Source organism: Apostichopus japonicus, chromosome 12 (genome assembly GCF_037975245.1).
Source record: "Apostichopus japonicus isolate 1M-3 chromosome 12, ASM3797524v1, whole genome shotgun sequence".
In the NCBI taxonomy this organism is placed as follows: Eukaryota; Metazoa; Echinodermata; class Holothuroidea; order Aspidochirotida; family Stichopodidae; genus Apostichopus; species Apostichopus japonicus.
Genome location: NC_092572.1, coordinates 21,065,159 through 21,089,382, shown reverse-complemented (window position 1 = coordinate 21,089,382; position 24,224 = coordinate 21,065,159). Strand labels below are relative to the sequence as shown.

General features: G+C 41.2%; 2 protein-coding genes and 1 pseudogene across 8 annotated transcripts; all 3 read left to right on the top strand.

Moving 5' to 3' along the window:
- Positions 1-293: 293 nt before the first annotated feature.
- On the top strand, positions 294-14,312 carry LOC139977832 (uncharacterized). 7 transcript variants are annotated; one of them, XM_071987517.1, is made up of 9 exons: positions 294-10,408; positions 11,255-11,321; positions 11,832-12,112; positions 12,216-12,452; positions 12,550-12,623; positions 13,104-13,315; positions 13,451-13,519; positions 13,831-13,878; positions 13,911-14,312. In XM_071987517.1, exons 3-9 carry the CDS (start codon positions 11,959-11,961, stop codon positions 13,930-13,932), a joined length of 816 nt encoding a protein of 271 aa, XP_071843618.1. In that variant the 5' UTR covers positions 294-10,408; positions 11,255-11,321; positions 11,832-11,958; the 3' UTR covers positions 13,933-14,312. The 7 variants fall into 7 exon arrangements, 5 of the variants coding, with proteins under 5 accessions (XP_071843618.1, XP_071843616.1, XP_071843617.1 ...); XR_011796707.1 differs by having other exon boundaries at positions 13,451-13,719; positions 13,831-13,911; XM_071987515.1 differs by having other exon boundaries at positions 294-10,378; positions 13,831-14,312.
- LOC139977388 (paraneoplastic antigen Ma2 homolog) lies at positions 4,997-5,608 on the top strand. The gene has a single exon (XM_071986688.1). It carries the CDS (start codon positions 4,997-4,999, stop codon positions 5,606-5,608), a length of 612 nt encoding a protein of 203 aa, XP_071842789.1.
- A 6,941-nt stretch (positions 14,313-21,253) lies between the features above and the next one.
- On the top strand, positions 21,254-21,326 carry LOC139978091 (U2 spliceosomal RNA; annotated as a pseudogene).
- The last annotated feature ends 2,898 nt before the right edge of the window (positions 21,327-24,224 follow it).

The following is a 24,224-nucleotide window of genomic DNA, read 5'->3' as shown; positions in this document are numbered from 1 at the left end:
TCAAAAATAGACTACTTGGTGTTCTAGTTATCAAATTTTGCTGTCAATTTGAACGATTTACAATGTTTCATGTTTTACGTTTTGTTAAATGTCAAAACTGCTAGTGCATTCAGTTTTGCCACAAGAGGCAGGTATGGTTGGCTGGGGATAAATCTAGATGTATAGAATACCTTCAGAAAATGTAATGATTTTCAACACAAGGGTAAATTTGCTCTTCAAAGTCCCTTACAACATGAAGAATGGATTAGCAGTCACAGGAAGCTTTCATGCTGGAAACCCCCCCCCCCTCCAGTAATATTTCACCCAGTAAAGATTTCATAGGAAAATGTTACCCCCTGATGGGTTGTTCTTCCTAGAAATGTTCTTCTCAAACTGGAAATCCCATCCCTTCCACCATGCATATAACAATTTTAATGGTGGACTGGTAGATTTTTTTCTTGTTTGTTTCAGGCTATATGTAAGTTCTGTATATGTCTGTACAGTATATGTCTTCTTTGAAACCATGATGGGGAGGATATTGAAGAAAATATTTCAAGACTGGTTCACATGATAGGAAGGTTTATTCTTGGCAACACTGGAAGTAATAAAACAAAACCATGGGAACTGTGGGAACAGTCATAAAATGTCGAACCTGTATATCACATTTGTCTCTATAAATGAAATGTCTCAAGCATGTAAGAAGAACAGACGGTTGTATGCTATGCAATAACATTTTGATTTCTAGGGCAGTCAAAGCAGTTTCATAAAGTGGAAGGGGGCAGGGGTTTAGAGTGTCAACACCAAATTTATATCAGGGAGGGGAATTTTTTCGAGGGGGGGGTGGGGTTGTCTGTTAGACCAGCAATAGCCAAATATGTAAGTTAGTGACCATATGCTAAAGCAAATGTTATCGTGAGAAAACTCTGCTCTTAGTAACGAACATGTTTGGTTTGTCCCCAATTTCTGAATCTTGTTGGTACATATATCATTGTTAGACATTTCATGTGAAACTCCTCCCATGCAGGTACAGTACCATGATTTTATAATTTTTAAGGTTAACAACTTAAATATGTTGTGCTATCGTATCCACAGAATAACTAGGAAAGAAGCGCAAAATGCCAGTGAACAGACATTATCTGTCTATGTTGAGATCAATGTGTGCTGGAGATGTGGTACAGGTGCAGATAAATGACCATCTGGAAGTGACTGTTATTGAGGTTAACCGCTTCAACAGATCGGTGGTAATTGAAAGAAATGGTGGAGAAACTGCTAAACTACAAGCCTGTCTTCTGATGGAGCTTGAAGAAGATGGGGAGGAAGGTAAATTATCTCACCAGATAAAGGCAAATGGGCTGTTGTTTATAGAAACTTGCCTTTGGGTCATGTAAGTTTTGATTCCCCGCTAAAAGCTAAATGGATCTAAGTTTGTACAGTCATGACCCCATGTATGAGTGTATGTATTTGTTTGCTGTTGGTTTATGATGCCCAAGGTAAGAGTTATTCAACTAACAGTTTGTGTCTTTGTACCCACGTACAGAAGGATACACAGGTGGGCACCATGCTAAGGGATGTTAGCCCTAGTCTTAAAGTTGTGCCCTGTTGTCACCACTAACAGGCATAAAACTCTTCAAGTTGACAACTTCTCAAATCATAAATATAGTTTCTTAATTTCTGCATTAAGAGTGTTAGTAAGTGCAAGTACAGAATAATACTTCACCTTCCAAAGCAAAACTGGAAAGGCTCTCTGCTACAATTTGGAAAAGCGTATTAAACAGCTGTATCTGTACTGTACACAGTATCTAAACAACATTTATGGGAGCATATAAGATATGTTATAACATGCATATGTTATAGGTGTATCGGATCGTTGAAATGGTTATAGTTTGCCACGATGTATGGGAAGAAACTTTTTGGGTATTTCAAAGTCATAACAACGGTGTGCACATTTTATTTCAAGTGCAGGCACAAATTTATATCATGTTTATGGCCAGTAGGCAAGTGCATTGCTGAATATTGTAATGGGGCAAGTAACTCTGGCCTTCAAAATAAATATTAAAAACATTTGCAACCACAAAATGTACCATAATGATCCTTCAACAGTTCCATAATCATCAAAGCCCATGTATTTTGAATTTGATAAGGAAAAAGAAATGCAAGTTTATAATGCTTGAAAATTTTGGCATTCGCATTGGCCATAATGTTATGTGTATATTATTTTTATTATTATTATTATTATGTGCTTGTATTGTAGTTGTATGTTAGGCTACAAAGCAATTGTTAGTAAAGTAAGGTTTATGATGTAAACAAAACAGGCAGTGCAAGCGATTAAATACAACACTACTATGTTTGAGCTGATAACGATCTAACTGATATAGATTTAAAACATAATTGATAGGGATGCTGATTTTGCATTAAAACAGTTACACCATATTTTACACGTGGAAATTCTTGGGCACCAACTACGATAACACTTGCCTAAGCGACTATAGGCATATGTGCAAATACATACGTCATGGGCTAAAGTGTGAAACAATAGTGGGCCTTAAACAGTGCAATATGGCCTTTGTAGACTTAAATAATTTTAGAGCAAGTAGGTTAAGAGAACAGCTACAATCGTCGACAAAAATAGATGGTACTCCCCACTCCCCGTATCAATGTTGCAGTTTCTGAGAGCTTTTGGATACAACATTGAACGGGGGGGGGGGGGGGTGCGCTTAAACCAATATCGCTCGTTGCTGCTCATACTGTCACATCATTTTTGTCGAGGATTGTCTGAATGGCTGTACAACGGTTCATTGGGGTATATATCGAGGTCTAAGCTGCCCCAAGCGTTGCGCGATAGCAATAGTTGTTAATATTTCCTCTTAAAATCGCAATTGCTGATTCATTCGAGGAATTAGGTCGAACCTAATATTCAATAGGCACGCATCTTTCCGCGAATAATTTCACAAGACAAACATAATATTTTCGATCCGTTTCTTTCATTTATTTCGTGTGTATCTTATACTGGTTTCTTACTGATGTATTACATTATATGTCCTAATATATATATACATATTACACTTAATTCCGTGTGAGAGGAAAATAGTAAATAAATGATAGCATGATTTTAACATAAATTCTTGAGTTTTTCTTTATAAACTCTCAGGATACGAAAGAAGATTAATTTTGATTAGTGTCCGTTGTAAATTTGATTGTGGGGTGTGGGCTGGCTGGCTTGGGGGCGCTTCAGGCAAGAAGCGGTTCACAATTTCATTGTGCTGCAATACAATAGCCCCAGAAAATTATGTCAGAAAGTTTAGTTGTATATACTTCGCAATAGTCAGTTTGTCAGCGTTAATTGTTTCCACGTTTATTTTGTTCAGTTTCTGTATACGTTGTTGTATGGCGAACATCGTCTCTGCAGAGCTCGGGGTTCGCCTCGTAAACCCCTTATTATTTCATCACATTTATTAATCTAGGGTCGTCATTAGCCCAGATTTACTCTATATCTTTACTACCTGGAGTCCGTGAGATGTCACTCTTCTCAGAGGCAGGATGCCTCAGGCTTCTGGCTCGAAGCCACTGGTTTCCAAGATGGCGGATCATACCAACATACTGTATAGCGAGCTGGCTAGCGTCGATGGAGTCTCGATGTCCGCAAGCTTCCTTTACCGCGAGCGTAGAGTCCTCTTCTTCATCGCGAGCGAGTTGACTTCAGTATAAGTAAGAGATTAAGTAATACACATTAATATCGTTTTTATACTGCCGTACGTACCCTTATTGTTAATTACTTGAATTGGAGTTTTCTTGCGTTGCCCCTTTGGCTAGGTTGTACTTGACAGTACAGCGTACATGATAGGTTGTGTTTTGGACCTTGGTCCTATGGGTTTATAGCGTGTGTTGTGTACACTGTTTAGATCAGTGGTTGTGTATTGTTAAGCACATAGGTGCTAGTAGTATTGCGTACTTTTATACTGTAACTTACAGTACCGGTTATTTACAGTCAAGTGTATTGTACTGTATTGACAGATCAGTTGTATTGATTATTTATTGTACCCGTATTTCAGTATTGTACTGCTCGCAGTGTAAAGAGCGTATACGTATTCGTATTTTGTATTTTGAACATAACTGCTTTACTGTTGTCACTACAGAGTTGTCTCAGAGCTTGTCCTTTTAATCTTAGCCGTTCTGGATAGTATATAGAGTGCCAAGTCTCTTGAGAGTTTGTGGGTTCAAGAGGTGGAAATTCCTGCCTATAATGTGTTGCAGCTGGCATGTGTTAGCCTAGGCTGGCCATTACGAAGGTGTAAAATTCCTCGCCTGTTGGAAAACGTTTAATATTATTTATTGCAGATTATTTCATTATGTGCATTTTACATTTTACCTTATACACTTTATACATTATTGTACAGTATTGTAAGAGTACAAGATTGATTGCGGGTACTGATTCTTTAATTGTATTCATGTCGTATGAATATTTTGTAGTAGGGAGCATAGGTTCTGTGCATATTTCATTGTATTGAGTATAGGTTTTCCCCCAGTTTATTAGGTCATTAATAAAGCCATTTTATATTGTCATGTGTCATGATTTGTCCATATGTATATTTTCATTTTCATATTGTGTTACAGTTTGTAATAGAAGTCAGCCGTTGTTTCAACGCAAGAAGACTCTTGCCTCCTCATTGATAACTTAGGAGTTCGAAGCGAAGGACCCCAAACCCGGTAACTTCCCCCGCCATCCGCGGTTCGCTTCAATGGTGTCAGAAGTGGGATCCCAGCGCAGTCGTGGACAATCATCGGTGAAACGGTTGGTGGAGAGAAGTTCAAGAACAGCCTCGGACCCTGTTGTTAATTAATCGTGTATACTAAGGTTGGTTTAAGAAAAGGTTAATGCTGAGCAGTCACATTGAGATCACATTGTAATTTGAAACATCTATTATTTCAAATTCATTTCAAAATTTAAAATCAGTGATTAACTGTGTGACTGAACAGTAGCGTAATTACAAGTAACTGTAACTACATTCCTTTTGTAAGAATGGCTGAGGAGGATCAAAATGTTAACATGGAGGCCATGGCCCACTTTTTCCGTCGTGCGATGGGGTTTCAGGGAATCCCAACAAATAAATTGTTAAAGTTTAGAGGCTCCCCTCAGCGACCTGGAGAACCAACTTTGGCAGAGTGGTTGGACGAATTCCGCGAGACAATCAGTGGATATGAGCTCTCCGACAAAGAAAAGGCAAAAACCCTTATTGATCACTTGGCTGGTCCTGCTAAAGAGGAAGTGCTATATCTCCCAGAGAAGGACAGAGAGTCCGAGAGTACGGTAGTACAGGCGTTGCAACTGTGTTTTGGCCTGGAGGACAGCATGCAGTCCCTCGGAACGGTGTTCCACAATGCCCACCAGAAGGAAAGAGAGTCTCTGGCGGACTTCAGCCGGCAACTTCTACGGTTGCATTCGAGGATGGTGGCTGCTGCCAAGACAGATGCAGATAGCAAGGCCCTCAAGCAACTGAGGGATCGAGCCCTCAAGGACCAGTTGTCGGGGTGCGAGAGAAGCTTGGGATCGTCGGGAGCTCCGCCGAATAGACCTTGCCACGAAAGGAACATTCGACGACGTCAGGAAAGAGGCGCTCCTTCTCTTCAATGATCCAGAGACTGCGGGGCGTAGAGTCAGGATAAGGGAGTTAGGACAGGACGTTACCCAAGTTTCTGTGGACAATGCTGCACTCCACAAAGAAAGCAGCTATGATGTGCTGGCCAGGGAATTGGCAGAAACCAGGAAGGAGCTGCAGTCCTTGAAGGTTGTTGCAACAGAGGTGCAAGACCTGAAGAGGCTTGTCAAAGAATTGGTAGAGAAGAGGAATCGTCCTCGTGGCGAACTGATCTGCTACTTCTACCGACGACCCGGGCACTACCAGTCGCAATGTCCCAATCGCCGAGGGCCTTCCAGGCAAGACCGGGGAATCTAGATTTCTCTGCTGTTGAGGGCGCTACAGTGGAGAAATCTAGTAGGGAGGGAGTTACTTATAAGAACCAAGGAACACAGACCACAGTGGAAGCGCTTGTAGAAAGAGTAGATGGGACGGAAGGTAGGGATGGAGAGCTTGATTTGCTATCCCCAAGCCCATCAGGAATGCTGGAGATTGCAGGCAAGGAGAATGGATGCATCCTAGACACTGGTGCAGAAACTTCCCTGATACCAGCGGATATCTTTCATAGCAAGTTGGAATGCGTAACTGGCCCTATGAGGAGGTTATCAATGAAGGTTAGAGTCGTAGGGTTTTCTGGAGCAGAGGTACCGGTAGAAGGATATGTGAGAGCGCCCCTCACATATCATGAAACATCGGCGGAGGCTGGATTTTTGATAGTGTCTCCAGAACTTGCTATGACTGATAGACGAGAGATAGATGAGAGATAGATGAGAGTGAAGTAAGGCAGAGATCTGTAAGTCTGGTGACAGTTGCAGCTGTAGAGTTGGTTTCAGGCAATATGGTGAATTAGGTGAATTGTCAGTTGGCTCCAGGAGATGATTTTGGGAGTAAACCATGGCTGGTTGGGATGGAAGGAAGAATTCCTGGCCTACATGTGTTGGAAGGATGTATTTTCCCAGAATCATCTGAGGTTAGGATCCTGGTGATCAACGAGAGTGGAAAGGACATCAAACTACGAGCTGCTACTGCCACAGAGCTGGAGCTGAGATCTCTGTCAGGGAGGAGAATGACTGTCTTCAAGTTGAGATACTGAATTTGCAGTAGACCAACGAGAAGAATTTCAACAAGAGCAACAACTAGACAACGCTGGCGAGAGTGGACATTCTCTACTACAAACCGAGGAACCACAATCTAGTTCTGTAGAGATGGAAGATGGTTCAGTCATAATCTTACCCATTGGTGTTGCATTGCCATCTCTAGGTACACATGAGAAGCGACAGGTTGCACTTCTCTTGGACAAGAACAAAGAAGCCTTTTCTAAGGGAGAGTTTGACCTTGGGTTCTGCGACGACATTCCGCATGCCATCAAGACAACAGATAGTGCTCCAATCCGGCAACCCTATAGAAGAATTCTCCTAGCTCAGATGTCTGATGTGAAGCAATTGCTTCAAGATATGATGGAACAGAAAATCATCAGACGCTCCATTATCCGTATGCCAGTCCAGTGGTTTTAGTTAAAAAGAAGTCTGGGGCCATCCGGTTATGCATAGATTATCGTCTCCTGAATGCTGTTACAGTGAAGGACTCATTTCCTTTGCCCCGAATTGAAGAGTCTCTAGAAGCTATGGGTGGTGCCAAGCACTTTTCTTCGATGGACCTGTCCCATGGTTACTTTCAGATTGCCATGGACCCATCATCTGTACAACAAACAGCATTGAGAGTGCCTTGGGGACTTTTCGAATTTCTACGAATGCCACATTCCAACGTATCATGGAAATGATTTTTGGTGACCTTAATCTTAGTCAACTGATATTATATCTTGATGATATTTTAGTATTTTCAGAGAACTTTCAAGAACACCTGCGCAGACTCGACACTGTTTTCCAGCGGCTCATCAAGCATGGACTCAAACTGAAGGGAAAAAAGTGTAACTTCTTCCAGACCAAGGTAAGCCATCTTGGTCAGTTCTCAGGGAGTAGCTGTTGATCCATCCAAGATTGAGAGAATCATTAACTGGCCAATACCGAAGACTGCGACTGAGTTGAGCTCATTTCTAGGACTAGCATCCTATTATAGAAGGTTTGTGCCGGGCTTTGCACAGATTGCTGCCCCTCTTCACGCGCTGAGAGGTAAGGAAAGTACCGCGGGGAACAAAGCATGTAAAAGATGCAGACCCGTTCCATGGTCGGACGAAGCAGACAAAGCGTTTACGAAGCTGAAAGAATTGCTCTCTTCAGCACCAGTTCTTATCTATCCACAGTTTGTAGATTTTCAACTCGAAGTAGACGCTTCTTTGAGGGGACTCGGCGCTTGCTTGTTACAGAAAGATGCTGAAGGCATACTACACCCGTGGTATATGCTAGTCGTGGACTTCGCGGTGCTGAAAGGAACTACTCCGATTTCTCCAGTTTTAAGATTGAGTTGCTAGCACTCAAGTGGGCTGACAAATTTCGAGAACACCTGATAGGAGCAAAATGCAAGGTTCTGACAGATAATAATCCATTAGCTCATTTGCAGACGGCGAAGCTGGGAGCAACAGAACAGCGCTGGGTTGCCCAGTTATCTCCCTTTGATTTAGAAATTGTGTACAGAGCTGGAAAAGCCAACAAATGTGCAGATGCATTGAGTCGCTGTCCAGCCAACGAAGACGTTGCCACCATCGGGGAAGTTCTAACTTTCAATATTTTGCCACTTTTTGCTACTGCAGGTGAGAATGATAATATTGATGCTATTCCATGTGTCTTTCCATCATACACCCATCAACAACTGAGGGACTTACAATTATCTGATCCAGCTCTTTCACAAGTATGGGAGATTTGGAGGTCTCAGGGAACAGTGAATACTGGAGAGAATTCTACCAATCCTGCAGTAAGGAGTTGGATAAGAGAATATCCGAAATTCATCAAACAAAAGGGAATACTGTACAGGGAGGTTAGTGATGCGTGCTCAGGGGAAGTTCGACAGTTCCTTGTACCAGCGATTCTCCGCTAACGTCTTTTGGAAATGGTACATGACCATTGGGGCCACCAAGGTGTTAACCGTACCTTTAGTATACTGCGAACACGATGCTTCTGGCCAGGATTATTCAAGGACATAAAAGACGTATATAAGCAACTGTCTTACCTGCCGAGCAACCAAGTCTCAGACCCCGCAAGTGAGAACTTGTAGCCATCGACTTTCTCAAGCTGGACAGAGGGAAAGGTGGCTATGAAGATGTACTGGTTATTACAGATGCTTTTACCAAGTATGCTGAAGCTGTGGCTTGCCGGAACCAGACAGCACCAGTAGTGGCTGAGGCACTTCGAGACACATGGTTTTCGCACTACGGGGCACCACTGCGAATCCATTCCGATCAGGGAAGGAATTTTGTGAGTGAACTAATTAAGGAGCTTTGTTCGCTGTACGGAGTTAAGAAGACCAGGACTACGCCCTATCACCCCAAGGTAATGGACAGACCGAGAGATTCAACAGGACTGTGTGCTTAATGATAAGATCGGTCGATCCTGCATCAAGGAATCGATGGCCTGAATTACTGTCACACATCATATTCATGTACAATTCTACTCCACACAGTATTACAGGAGTCTCACCCTATCGAATGCTCTACGGAAGAGATCCCTACACGACAATTGACCAGCTGCTTTCTAATACCCAGGAAGAGTGGACCGAAGATTTTGTGGCGGCTCAAGCTAAGAATTTAAAGAAAGCTCACTCACTTGCAGAACAACGGATGAATGCAGCTTTGCAGAAACAGAAGCAAAAACATGATGACAAACCCCTCTGTGAAGATATCCCGATTGGTAAGAGAGTTCTCCTGAAGAAATGTGCTTTCTCTGCTAGACATAAGCTTGAGGACAGATATAACAGCGAATCACATGTTGTAGTCTGGTTAAATCCAGGAGATGTTTATGGAATTCGACCTGTCATGGGGCGGATCTACGCAGACAGTCAACAGGAAACTACTTATCGAAGATCCCCGACAAGATACCCTTCCCGTTCTGGAGGAAGAGCCAGACGATTATCCTACCGACGCTGATAATGAAAATGACGTAGAGGAACATCCAGATGCAGTACCACTAATTCCTCATTGGTTGTTTGGACATGATAGACCACCAGATGGGCCGGCTGCTATTCGTAGATCATCCCGAGCCACCAAGGGCAAACATTCAAACCCTTCACATTTACCTCGCTCAGTCATTCGTTAATCTTGTCTGTAGTAAACTACTGTGTAGTTAGGTGCGAGTCAGTCCACTTAGCTGCTGGACCATGTTATTGTTTATTTTAAGTCACCTGCTCTTTTCTTATGTTATTCTCTTTTGTTCTTTGAAGCCATCAGTCAGTCGGGGCGATGAATATATTTGCGGGGAAGTTTGTGGTAAAGTGAAATTTGCCTGTTTGGCTTTCCATGGATGTTGAGTGTTGCGCAACCTTATTTGCATAAACCTCTCTGCAAATTGTGGTTTCAGTGTACATGTGCTTCAGAACTTAGTTCAGTTTTTATTGCCTATTTTCTGAGAGATTGAAGAGTCATTTCTTATTGTTTAAAGTATCTATTAAGTTTAGTAAGTGAGTAAGTTGTAAACATCTACATAGGGTACTGCTGTTCTCGCTTCCGAGATCTGTAGAGATTTTTATGTATTGTTACGCTGAGTGAAGCAGTTAGTTCCTTTATTCACTGCTGACCAAGATTTTAAGTATAGAGGTTCTACGGCAGCAAGTTGTCAAATTGAAGTAAATTAATCGAAGAGAAACAGATATTTTCTGAGGTTGATGATGAGACCGTCCAGGTTGAGATGGTAAGAGATGTTTAGTATTCATTTTTAATTCAGTTTTAGGCCAGGGTTACCTGCCATTTGGTTAGAATTGACTGAAGACACTCACGTACAGTCAGGCCATGTGTTTCGTTAACAAAAGACTTAAGCTTGGCGTACATACAATTAGTGTGGGTACCTGTTCTGCGAATGTCTAACGTTGAAGTTAAATGTATGTTAATTTAGACCAGTTCCACAAACTGTCGGATTATCGTTACTGCAAATGTATAAGATGATTATGTATTTTGTTAAATGATGTTACAAGTTATTCACACTAAGAGCGATGTGAAGTTGTAGTTAATGTCATTTCAGTAGTATATTGTAAGCTATGATACAGAGCATTGCATATATGTTCATTACTGTATTGTCTGACTGTATGATAGGGCTATACTGTATTTATGAGTTGCTTCTGTAACTTGCATTTTATCGACTAAGACTGGTACATTTGAGTTAAAGCCAGCCCATATTTGTTCAGGGTTCTGTCCATTGCATGTTTTACTGGCCATGGATTAAAGGGGTATGCTACGGCATAGCACAATAAATATTTCTTTAATTGAAAGTAATGGTATTTCATTGGTGATTTAATATAAGCATGGTACTGAGCTATGTTGTAAGCACCTTTTCCAAGCTATGTTGCATAAGCTAGGTTCTGTAAGTTAATCAGTTGTTAATGTATGTAATATGTAAGTTAATATGTTGTCAAACTGTGTTGTTCGAGCCTCGGTAGTGAAAGGAGGATAGCGCCCTCTTTTGTGGTTGATGACTCACTCTTGCCGAACTATTTCATTATATTTTAAGGTGATACTGTCTGTTGATTTTAATCCTATATAGACACAACTCCCATAGATGTTGAAGGTGTGAAGGACGCTGGCTATCACTTTTAATTAATACTGGGCCGGTGAGTTTAAAGAGTTTAAGACAAAGGTTTTAAGAGGAAGTTTAAAGAGACATTTTTTCATTCTTTTAATTGACTAAGTTGTTGTTGTTCTTTTTGTCGTAGATGTTAATGTAATTCATATTCTGGTACTCTGGAGTTCTTCTTTCTTATTTTTCAGTTTTCTATGGTCTAAAAGTCGTAACCAGTTTTTTATATGTTAATTTATCTTTTGTATTCTTCTCTTCCAATTCTCATTTCAGGACAGTTTTCCATACGGTTTATTTCTGATCATTATCTTTTATGTAATTTATGTCATTGATTCGTTTATGTGTTTGTTTACAGAGGCTGTTCTTTAACAGTGTTGAACTTGAGATACAATATACCGATGAAACTGGGAACAATTGCGTTGTGCCGTATTCTTTACTGCTGGGACCCCCTTCCACGTCCCCCCTTGGGCGCGTCTCTTTTCATTATCTTTCTTATTTTATTAAATAACTATAAGTATATTTTTATCTTTGTCTTTGTCACCAGATTTGTGACAACGGTCATGTCAGCAAGACATGGAGGTCTCAACCAATGCTAAAAAAACAAACAATGCGGGGACATTGCAGTATCAGCAGCAATTATACTTTCCGGGAACAATTATGCCAAGATAAAGATGATGTTCAGATTTATGAACATGGGTATGTGCCACCTTGCCCTTTACAACTACTGTCAAAGGACGTACACCTTTCCTGCAATTGAACTACATTGGAAGCAGCTGCATACTGAATTGTTACTTGTCAGAAAAGGAAAATCTGTAATTATATCTGGTGAGTGGTAAAATGGCTCTTACACAGCTCTGCACACTACATCATATTTTATTGTAACTCACTATCTTTACCTTTTCATGTTTCTATCTTCTATTTATAACAGGTGACGGTAGGAACGACAGTCCTGGCCATTGTGCCCAGTATTGCACATATACTGTTATGGACTACAACACTGGTGACATTCTGGATGTTCAAGTTGTCGACAAGAGGGAGGCAGAATTTAAATCTACAAATATGGAGAAGATAGCCTTTCCCAGATCCCTTGAAGCCCTGTCAAATAGCGATGTCAAGGTTGAAGAGGTGGTGACAGACGCTCATCCACAGATCAAAGCTTACTTTAGTAAGTAATTAGAATTTCTTGTATTTATGTCTTACCAATTTCAGTATTCTTTTCATCCAAATTGTAAATTTCAATATATTTTTCCCTTCATCTACAGAAGGTCTAGAAGACACTTCTCATTCCTTCGATGTTTGGCACGGGGCCAAAAATATTGGCAAAAAACTAAGTGAGGTATGTATGATTGTTTGACTTGTTTTTTCTTGTTAATAATTATCTCTTTTATTTTATATTTATATATAATAATAAATACCATAATAAATACCATATATTAAAGTGCTGTTATCATGAAATGAAACATGCTCAAGAGGCACTGTACAAAAGAACCAATATATCTAATGTATAGTTTAATATAAAGTATACTCATAAATATGTACATGTCTCCTACAGGCAGCAAAAAAAAAAAAACCAGAAACAGGCCACTTATGCCCTGGATAGGGCATATCACAAAACACTTTTGGTATTGCTCGCAGAACGCCAAGGGCAGTGCAGATCTATTTTTGGTATGTTAGAGACTTAATTATATTGTAATGACTATGTATTGTAATATAACAAACTCCTAGAGCCAATTGCTAATGAACTGTAAACCAAAGTAATATTTTTTATTTTATTATAATCCTTATTGTGTCATGGCCTCCCCCCCCCCCCTTTCAGGCCAACTGGAGAGGTATACTCCACCATGTTGTGGGACAACATGAATGGGCATTAGGAAATGGCGTTTCACCAGCATGCTGCCAACACGGAGCTCTGCAAGATGGATCCAGAGAAAAAGAAATTGAGCCTGACTCACCTGCCCACATTGCACTGACGGATATTGTGCTTGACATGAACCTAATACGTAATATCCCATACTACACACAATTCAGGTATTTCCTTTGAATGATATTACATAGTGTTACAAGTTTTCATACTGCTTTTTATTTACAGCAGAAAATGAATTACTATGGTTTTACTTAAGATTCACAATTATTCATGAACTTATCCCTTATGCTTCCTTTCAGACAAACATCAGCCCTAGAGAACTTTCAGAGCCATGTACTTGTTTATGCAGCCAAGCGATTTGCATATGGGTGAGTACTGTATCTTATGGATGATACTGACTCATGGACATCTATTTAGGGAAATTCTGTGAAACATGTAATGGATTGAACCTATGATTCTTTTCTATCACTTTCCGGCCTCCGTCATACAAGGCCAGAAACTTACTGGCTGCAATTGACTACCAACACCACAAAGGGCGACAGCAAGCTGAAAGAGAAGGGGAACCTGTGTAAGTATAAATTATCAGCAAATATCCACTCTCTCATAGTTTGGCTTGAAAGGAAAGTGCAGAAGCATATGAATAGGAGCTGATAGTTTATTTCTTTTATTCTTCTTTCAGGTTCACTAGAAATTTCTCAAAGTCTGCAGGCAGGTGGACCTGTGTTCCTGTTATGGAAAAAAAAGTTATCAGTACATTCCGCAACTGATGAAAGACATTTAGACGGAGACTCGATGATGACAAGTCTCAACGTGGACATGTTGTTCTTGCCGAGGATGACCCAAGGCGCATCTCTGGGACAATTCGCCCGAGCCAACCTCCATCAGTTGCACAGCTTGTTGCAAGCCATCAGAGCAGGATTGGACCAAGTTCAACTTTGTTATAAGTAAAATATATTAGTCTTCCTCACTTCAGCAAGTAATATTATTTGGGGGGGGGGGGTGTTGGAGTGATTGCAGTAATTTGCAGTAATTAAGTTACACATTGTTGCAGCCTGTTTGTGCAGCAATTATTTTCCACATCCCATAGCATCTCTACACATTCCACCATGATATGGGACTTCGATTTTTCGAAACCCACAAAAGATACGTTCGAGCAAGGTATTGAATGTAGTATATATTGAAAGTGTTTTGTCGACTGATAACCCGTATTGTAAGTCTGTGCTTTTTACGTGACCCATCATACGGGATACAAAACGTCACGGCCAAACGGCACTACCAAGCCATCCCATTCTTACAAACGAAACTCAGGTCAAGCGAGCCAAAAAGTACATACGCCCACCGACCTGCAGAGACAAAACGCCCAACCACCCACTGAAACATGCAAAAAACTACAAAAGGACGACCAGCACGCAGCGAAACAAAACACACCACCGTCCAAAAAAGGCAGCCCCAGATAAACGGCGAAAATCGCCTTCAACCTGAAGGCGAATGTCAGGCTTCACCGCCTCCAGGGGTGACATCCCTATGTTCCGACGTCTGTATGTTCCGACGTCTGTATGTTCCGACGTCTGTATGTTCCGACGTCTGTATGTTCCGACGTCTGTATGTTCCGACGTCTGTATGTTCCGACGTCTGTATGTTCCGACGTCTGTATGTTCCGACGTCTGTATGTTCCGACGTCTGTATGTTCCGACGTCTGTATGTTCCGACGTCTGTATGTTCCGACGTCTGTATGTTCCGACGTCTGTATGTTCCGACGTCTGTATGTTCCGACGTCTGTATGTTCCGACGTCTGTATGTTCCGACGTCTGTATGTTCCGACGTCTGTATGTTCCGACGTCTGTATGTTCCGACGTCTGTATGTTCCGACGTCTGTATGTTCCGACGTCTGTATGTTCCGACGTCTGTATGTTCCGACGTCTGTATGTTCCGACGTCTGTATGTTCCGACGTCTGTATGTTCCGACGTCTGTATGTTCCGACGTCTGTATGTTCCGACGTCTGTATGTTCCGACGTCTGTATGTTCCGACGTCTGTATGTTCCGACGTCTGTATGTTCCGACGTCTCTTTGTTCCGACGTCTCTTTGTTCCGACGTCTCTTTGTTCCGACGTCTCTTTGTTCCGACGTCTCTTTGTTCCGACGTCTCTTTGTTCCGACGTCTCTATGCTCCGACGTCTCTATGTTCCGACGTCTGTATGTTCCGACGTCTCTATGTTCCGACGTCTGTATGTTCCGACGTCTCTTTGTTCCGACGTCTCTTTGTTCCGACGTCTCTTTGTTCCGACGTCTCTTTGTTCCGACGTCTCTTTGTTCCGACGTCTCTTTGTTCCGACGTCTCTATGCTCCGACGTCTCTATGCTCCGACGTCTCTATGTTCCGACGTCTCTATGTTCCGACGTCTCTATGTTCCGACGTCTCTATGTTCCGACGTCTCTATGTTCCGACAAATTGTTTGGACTGTAATTTTTTTGACCCAAATTTTTTCGGACCCGATTTTTTTTTGGAGACTGAAATCTTTTTGGTCCCCCATTTTTCGGACCCAATTTTTTAGGGGGACTTAATTTTTTGGGACCCAATTTTTATTGGGGGGACTAAATTTTTTTGGACCAACATTTTTCTGCATACCTTTTCGAGGACACAATTTTTTGGACGCAGCAAATTTTTTTCAGGAAAAAAAGAGCCCAAAGTTTGTTATGACCCAAATAGTGCTTGTGACCGAAAATTGCCTGTCACCCGAAATTTAATTGTTTGTACTTAAATTTTTTGGGACCAAAATCAGTATGGTCCAAAAACATTTTCGTCCGAAAACATGTTGGTGTCAACAAAAAATTGGTCATAAAAATATATTGGTCTAAAATAATTTGTCCGAAAAAAGTTGGTCCAAAAACATGTTGGTCAACAATGTTGGTCGAAAAAAATTCAGTCCGAAAAAATTTGGGTCCAAAAAATTTCCAAAAATCCAACAAATTTTTTCATGTAACCCCTCCTGGACTGCCTGTCAACTGGAAAATTCCCCCCTAAAACAACATCACCTCTATTCCTCCAAATATTTTTTTTTACAACAGAACAAACATAAATAATACGCTGCAACACAGCAACAGAACAAACTGGAGGATCTAATCCATATAAAACAAAGCCCTGTCCTACCGACCAGGAACTGTCTCCCGTTAAACGGTCGGTATTCTGTAGACAAACATATAGGACACAACGAGTTCCGATTCGGTTAGTGCGATGAGGGCTGTACATATTTAGTGCATGCACTTCATATTGCCGCTGTGGAAACAACGCATGCACGTGTTGTGTACACATGTGTTCGGCAGACTTAGAAATTAGCGTGCTTTTTACGTCACCCGCCATGCGGGATACAAAGCGTCACGGCCAAACGGCACTATCGAACTATCCCATTCTTACAAACGAAAACTCAGGTTAAGCGAGCCAAACGCCCACCGACCTGCAGAGACAAAACGCCCAACCACCCACTGAAACATTAAAAAAAACTACAAAATCACATACCATTTATACTTCTCTCTTAACCTGGAGTAGAATCCGTCTTAACAGTCACCTGTTATCTTTGCGCATAGTGTAATAATTTATAAAAGGGCAGTATGTTTAGTTTCGTCACCCGCAGGGCGGGTGACGTAAAACGCTATATCTCCACACAGTACATGTATCCTCAATGGGCATTCTTCAATAAAGTTAACTACCGGTACTGAAACGAGCCAGTTAGATGATATACATTGCAAACGCCGTACTTTTAAGGTAACCCGCAATGCGGGAACCATTACGTTACGGCACTACAATAAAGCCCGCAACTAATCAGCACGCAAGCGCTGGAGAAGGATGCATATTGGGGCTCGCTTGACTTGAGTTTCGTTTGTCAGAATGGGATGGTTTGGTAGTGCCGTTTGGCCGTGACGTTTTTTATCCCGCATGGCGGATCACGTTAAAAGCACAAAGAGCACGTCAAACGCTAACACGTCCGCACTCCACGAAAACCAACTACGAAAGTCCTTCAAGTATTAGCTTGTAGCAAGCATTGCGGGTCACCTGTAAAAACACAATTCGGGACGGTTCCTTATATGTTTGTACTAGGTAGAACACGACGGGGTGAAGGACAAACCGAAGTAAAAAAGTATTGTAACTTAATGTATAGCGTAATCATAACTGCCCAAGCGAAACTCGTTACAACTATACAGAACACCACGTCAACAAGTAAGGCTGCCTACAATAACAAACGACTACGATTATGTGTAGTATCTGTTCTTCGCCCGCCTGGCGGGACAATCCAAACTGCGCAAATTGGACACCGGGATCAAGAGGGACGAAACTGATACCCAAACTAAGCAGCTATTTGTCCAATCTCGAAGCTGAAAAGGCAGTATATGTGACATTATTATGCTATACGTTTAACAGCTACTTTATATGTCGCTCACCAACATCATCACTGTTTGGTGCATAGCCTTGTATGTTCAAGCATGGAGCTATAAACAGTTTATAGCTCCATGGTTCAAGGATCGGCCTCTTGTAACATTACAGTATACATCGTATATGTAAGCCCGGTTTAACAAAGAAAATGCTTTTTACGGCACCCGTAATGTGGGAACCTATATATCATAACATGTCTTTCCAAGTAACAAACACTTTCTACAATACTTTGTTATTTTATCCATTGTGAATAAATCAATTGCTTTTAACATTACCCGCCATACTTTTTGAGAAGTCGCCCAGGAGAGAAACTGGGCACGAAAACCAAACAACTGAACGACCGATCCGCTTCTAACCCCAGTCCGCCATGCTCCGGCCGACGTACGAACTACCGATCGACCATCCCATTCTGATAAACGAAACTCAAGTAAAGCGAGCCAAAAAATAAAGGGGTGACCAGGCATCAGGTTTAAAGCAGAAAAGTAACATATCAAATTAGTCTCAGAAATTTTCGCCGTATATCTGGGGCTGCCTTTTTTGGACGGCGGTGTGCTGGGGAAGGGTGTTTTGTTTCGCTGGGTGCTGGTCGTCCTTTTGTAGCTTTTGGAATGTTTAAGTGGGTGGTTGGGCGTTTTGTCTCTGCAGGTCGGTGGGCGTATGTACTTTTTTTTAGCTTGCTTCACCTGAGTTTCGTTTGTAAGAATGGGATGGTTCGGTAGTGCCGTTTGGGCGTGACTTTTTGTATCCCGCATGACGGGTCACGTAAAAAGCACCCTTGCACTAACTTGGAGGAAAAGAAGTTTCTACGTCCTTTGTGTTATAAATGACATTGAGAGGTAGCCATATTGTAACTCTGTTTATTGAAGATGGCGCTATTTCACAAGTACCATTACAACATCTCCTTTGTTTAGATAAAAAAGTGCAAAATTAAAATATATTACAAAATAATTATCAGTGTTTGTCATCTCTCCAACTACATGCTTCTTAAACTTCTATACTAAACGTATTTACATAACACATGGGATCAAGTGATCAATACTGTTCAATAAACCTTTTAGGTCTGATAACCACTCTACCACTAGAAGTTTTAACAACATTGTCATGAGGTTCTTGATCATTCTCAATAGTAGGCCTCATAAAATGGTTGGTTTAAATTTGGTGGACTTTCTCTAGTTTTAAGCAAATGCTTCCTGTTCCTTCTGAGTGTCACTTGTTGGGTCTGTACATGGAAGGATCTTGGAGACCGTAATTTAGATTTCACAACAGCTGGTTCCCATGTTCCATTTGTTTGATTTCTCACTCTTACAACATCACCTTCACTGATAGGGGTTAAGGGTTTAGCCTGCCTATTAAAATACTCTTTCTGCAGATGCTGTTTTTGTACTAGAGTATGCCTGACAAAATCACTGTGATTTTGTGGTTTCAACAGCTCTTTGGAAGCAGGTAAGGTTGATTTCAGTCTACGCCCCATTAAAATCTGAGCTGGTGACTGCAGGTCACTATCAATTGGAGTATTTCTCAACTCTAATAAAGCAAGATGTGGATCTTGGTTACTCTGTTCAGCCTTTTTCAACACATTTTTGGCAGTTTGAACCATTCTTTCTGCCATGCCATTAGATTGAGGGTAACCTGGGCTTGATGTCAAATGAGCGAATTCCCACTTGGTGGTGAACTCTTTGAACAACTTACTACTGTATTGCGGACCATTGTCCGAAACTAACACATCTGGAATCCCACGGGAAAATATCTCTTTGAGTTTTTTAATCACCTCTCTACTTGTAGTTTCACGCAATTGACTTATCTCAACAAACTTTGAATAATAGTCAACAACCAGTTCTCTCATATGGAACAAATCTGTACCTAGGCGCTGCCATGGCCTTTCTGGGGTTGGATAAGGCTCCAGGAGCTCTTTCTGATTGGCACCTTTGTTCTGTAGGCAAACAGAACATCTAGATACACAGTCTTCTATTTGGCTGGACATGCCTGGCCAAAATAGTACATCCCTAGCTCTTTGTTTACATTTAGAAATTCCCAAGTGACTGCTATGAATTTTATGTAACATTTCTAGCCTGCATTTCTTAGGAACTATGAGTCTGTCACTCTTGAACAACAACTTATTTGCCACATGAATTTCTTCTCTGAAATACCAATATTCTCTTATACTTAGTGGAACCTTCACTTTTGTTTAGTGGCCATCCTTTTAGGACTGTTTCTTTTAAGCATTGTAGAACTTCATCTTCACTTGTACACTTTTCCATTTGTTTTTGTTTTTTCTCAGAAATGGGTAAATTTGAGATCAACAGATAATGTGATTGGTTTCTTTGGATCATAGAACTGCAATACGGGTGCTTCAGTGGCCAACTGCTTTAACTTTTTGTAAGCTTTTTCATGCGTTCAGTCCCACTGCCACTCTACGTCTTTCCTCAACAGCATTCTTAGTTGTGCTGCCTCTGTACTCAAATCCGGAATGAATTTGGACAGGTACTGAATGATACCCAAAAATCTTTCCAACTCTTTCTTTGAATTTGGACTTGGCATCTCTACTATTGCCTGTACTTTTGCATTGTCAATTCTCATCCCATTTTTACTGAGAATATGACCAACATATTTCACTTCTCTGACCCCAAGCTTACATTTTGACTTATTGAGCCTAAGGATATGTTCTCTAGCCCTTTCAAAGACTAGTCTGAGTCTCTTATCATGTTCTTCTTTAGTTTTACCACATACCAAGATGTCATCAATATACACCTGACACCCTGGAATACCATCCATAATTTGACACATGGTTTTATGAAATACTTCTGGGGCACTGTGGAGACCAAATGGCAAACGGAGAAACTTATATCTCCCGAACGGAGTGTTGAAACAACACAAATCTGAACTTTGATCATCTAGAGGAATCTGCCAAAAACCACTGTTGGCATCTAGCACAGAGAAATATTGAGCTCCTGCTAGTTCACTTGTTAATTCGTCAACAGTTGGGAGTTGATAATGTTCCCTTTTGACCTGTTTATTAAGATCTTTTGGATCAAGGCAAATCCTCAGCTTGCCATTTGATTTTCCACAATGACCATACTGTTTACCCAGTCTGTCGGATAATTGACTTTGCTTATACCATTTTTTTCCATTGTATCGAGTTCAGCTTTTAGTTTTTTACGCATAGCAAGTGGAGTCTTTCTTGGGGGATGCACGCATGGGTGACCGTCCTCATTCAATTCGATATGGTGCTCTTGTTTGATGCATCCTATGCCTTGCATAACATCCGAGAACTCTTGGCTGATGTCTTCACCGGTGTGGTGACTGTCTGCGTTGACCGTTTCAACACGCTGTATCAATCCTAGCTCCACACTGGATCTTAGTCCAAGGATACACTGTGCCTTCAAGTTGACAATCAAAAACTCCAGTGACTGCGTCTTTCCCTTAACTGAGCATCGCAATCGGCAGGATCCCAAAACCGCTACTCTTTGGTTACTGTAATCTGTGAGTTTTACTCTTGTTTTGTGCATTGTTCCTGGACTGCCAAGACTATGGTAGGTCGAAACTGTGATGTTGGCTTGTGAACCAGTATCCAGTTTAAAAGGAATTCTTTTGTTGCCAATCTTAATGTACGTTGTCCATTTGTCATGCTGACTTTCCTTTCCGATGGCATGAAGAGTTATGGTATCTATATACAGTTCTCGCTTCTCGGCCTTTTGGCTAAGATCATGTGTAGTATCTGTTCCCTTAGGGAATGGTGATACACACCTGACGATGATCACACAGTCACAGTCCCGATGCAAGGGGACTGGGGCTGAGAGCGGATCAGTCGTTTGGTAGTTTGGTTTTCGTGCCCAGGTTCTTTCCTGGGTGACTTTTTCTTAAAAAGTATATACAGTTCATCATCCGTTTCAACTTGCTCATCACTTTTAAACATGTCCATGTTATCGACCGAATTTACTTTGCTACGTGTACGGCACATTTTAGCGAAATGATTTGGTCGATTGCAACTATTGCAATGTCATTTAGGGGGTCATCGGAGGTCATTCTTTGTAATAATTTGAAATATCTCAATCTCCTGAAGATTTTGATGGATCATATACAAAGTTGAACTGATGATTGTCGGATTGTGTATGAATAAGGTGATGCCTAATAATTTTTGGTCAAAATTTAATTACAATTAATCCCCATTGTTTAAAAAAATCTGAGCCCTTCACCTTTTGCCAAAGCTCCTTTAATTTGTCTCCCAGTCTCTGGTTACATTTGTGGTTAAGCTCTGCAGAGGCTGTTAGTGGAATTAAAGCAGGACTGGGAGTTGTTATTAACTGTTGAACTGTAAGCATGAGAGCCCAATAGCCAATCAGCACTTGCCGATTCTTAGAAGTCTTTGAGCCTGAGGTATGTAGGCAGCCAGCCAAAATTTTGGCAAGGAGTGCTCTAGGTCTACTCAGGTAGAGGGGAGAAAGTTTAATAGGGTAGGTCAGTGGTATTGTTTGAGAGAGTGGGGAAAATGGGATTTAAACGAGGGAAAATAGGAATTTATAGCCAGTGGTGTAGCCAGGAGGGGGGGGGGTGTTATCCCTCATGGGCCCAAAATTGGTGGAATCGGAAAAATGGCCTGAAATTTGGTGGGCCATAAAGTTTTGTGAGCCCTACATTTTTAAGCTCGAAAGGGTATGAGCTTCTGCACCATTGGTGCCCTAGTTTTGAATGTTTCAGTGTTGGGCGTTTTGTCTGTGCAGGTCGGTGGGCGTATGTACTTTTTTGTCTGACTGTCATTGATGTTTTCCCATCCTTGGCTATATATTGTTCAAATTTAAGAGATCTTAAATTTCAGTTTATTTCAGCTTTATCAAACACATCACCATTTTCCTCGCAGATCCCATTATTAAAAAGAGATTAAAAAACTCTCAATATTGCCTTCTGACTGAAGTTCTAGAGGGCCGATCATTTGCTTAGCTGTGTACCTAAAACATGCATCTCCCATGAGCCTTTCATCGACACATATCCTCTTCATTAAATATACCATGTCCCCCCATATCATTGACCCCTGGGGGAAAATATTTACACATTGTAATTACTTAAAATCTTTCCATTTTTGTCAATAGGGACCCTAGTATTGACAGATAGGTATTGAAATGAGGTTTTAATTTTGTTTTAAATTATTGAGCTAATTAGATATGCAAATATGCAAATGAGGTTATGATACATACACTGTACTTTCTTTTGCTTATTTCAAATTATTTTGATGAACTATGCTGGACTTTTGATAGTTTGATGAGTTCAAGACATGTAATTTTATAAGTAAAATGTAATTTGAATGTGAGGAATATGACTGATTTTTTGACGTTTTGTTAAATTTTCCTTCGCGAATAAATTATAATATTTTACAGGCTACCAAATTTAGGGTTTATATCAAAGTTATGGTCTCCATGCTGGTCAAGAGTTCTTCTGGAGTGATAAGTAGAGGCTGTTGTCCATCCACATATTTGGCACCTCAGTTGTTGCTGTAACTGGAGCAAGGCTCTAATAAAAGGCTAATTAGTATGCGCATAATTACAAATTTTGTACAAACAACACACAAAAAGGGAAACACATTGCTTTGACTTTTGAACTTTCTTATTCAAACTTAAAAAAAAAACAGTTCATACCCTCCCCTCAATTATATTTACTACCAGGTTGCCAACCCCTCCCCCTTATACCCCCTCCCCCTTACCCCCTCCCCCTTATACCCCACCCCTCCCCCACATGAATCCCTCCCCATAGCAACATCTATGTAATGTGAAAGTATATGCTTATTGTAAATAGATGTATAAACACTAATCCCAATCAAGGTTACAACAGTAAAGAAGGACAGTTTTCAAACAAAGTTACCCCTCTTCAGTACTATGCCCTCCCTCCCCCCCCCCACCCACTCTTCTTCGCACTTCAGAAAGGCTAATTGGTATGCGCATAATAAAAAATGTGTACAAACAATACACATAAAAGAGATGTAAATTGCTTTGACTTTTGAAACTTCTTATTCCAACTTATATATCCAGTTCTTTCCCCTCCCCTCAATCATATCTACTAACAGGTTGCCAACCCCTCCCCCTTATACCCCCTCCCCCTTAGACCTGCTCTGCGAGTGCTAATCGAAACATTTGGTGTAGATTTTGTGAGGTCAGCTCTGTGTGTTTCAATTTCCACAATGCAAATGCATTCAAAATTGCTATGTCAATTGCTCGCCAGAAAGGCGTGAGCCACCACCGTTTATATCTTCGAACAATTGGATGTTAAGACAGCAGTTGATCGAAGACATCAACTCCGCCCATGTGCGCATTGTAGTTAGAAACTATGGTGGGCCTCTGAACTACTTCTCGTTCACCTGCACTACCTTTCTTCATGCGGGTGACATCGGTGAGAGAATTACCATGCATTGTCGACAGACAAAACACATCTCGTTTGTCCATCCATCTACAGGCCGTCATATTATGGCTCTTGAGGAAAATGGAGTGACCTACCTCGACCTTAGTCTGTGAAGACTTCGATCGCAATGGCATGTGTTTACGATTCGCTCGAACCGTCCCCACAGCCAATGTGTTGTGACTGAGTAGGTGCGCCAATAGCTCAGGGGACGTATAAAAGTTATCAGTGTATAGTCGATGACCTCTCCCTAAGTACGGACGCAT

What these genes read in the sequence shown, in the direction of transcription:
- LOC139977388 (XM_071986688.1), top strand. Translation starts at nt 4,997, where the DNA reads ATGGCTGAGGAGGATCAAAATGTTAACATGGAGGCCATGGCCCACTTT.
- LOC139977832 (XM_071987515.1), top strand. Translation starts at nt 11,959, where the DNA reads ATGATGTTCAGATTTATGAACATGGGTATGTGCCACCTTGCCCTTTAC. An exon ending in ACAGATCAAAGCTTACTTTA is followed by an intron (nt 12,453 to 12,549) that starts GTAAGTAATTAG and finishes CTTCATCTACAG; the next exon opens with AAGGTCTAGAAGACACTTCT. An exon ending in GCCAAGCGATTTGCATATGG is followed by an intron (nt 13,520 to 13,830) that starts GTGAGTACTGTA and finishes TTCTTCTTTCAG; the next exon opens with GTTCACTAGAAATTTCTCAA.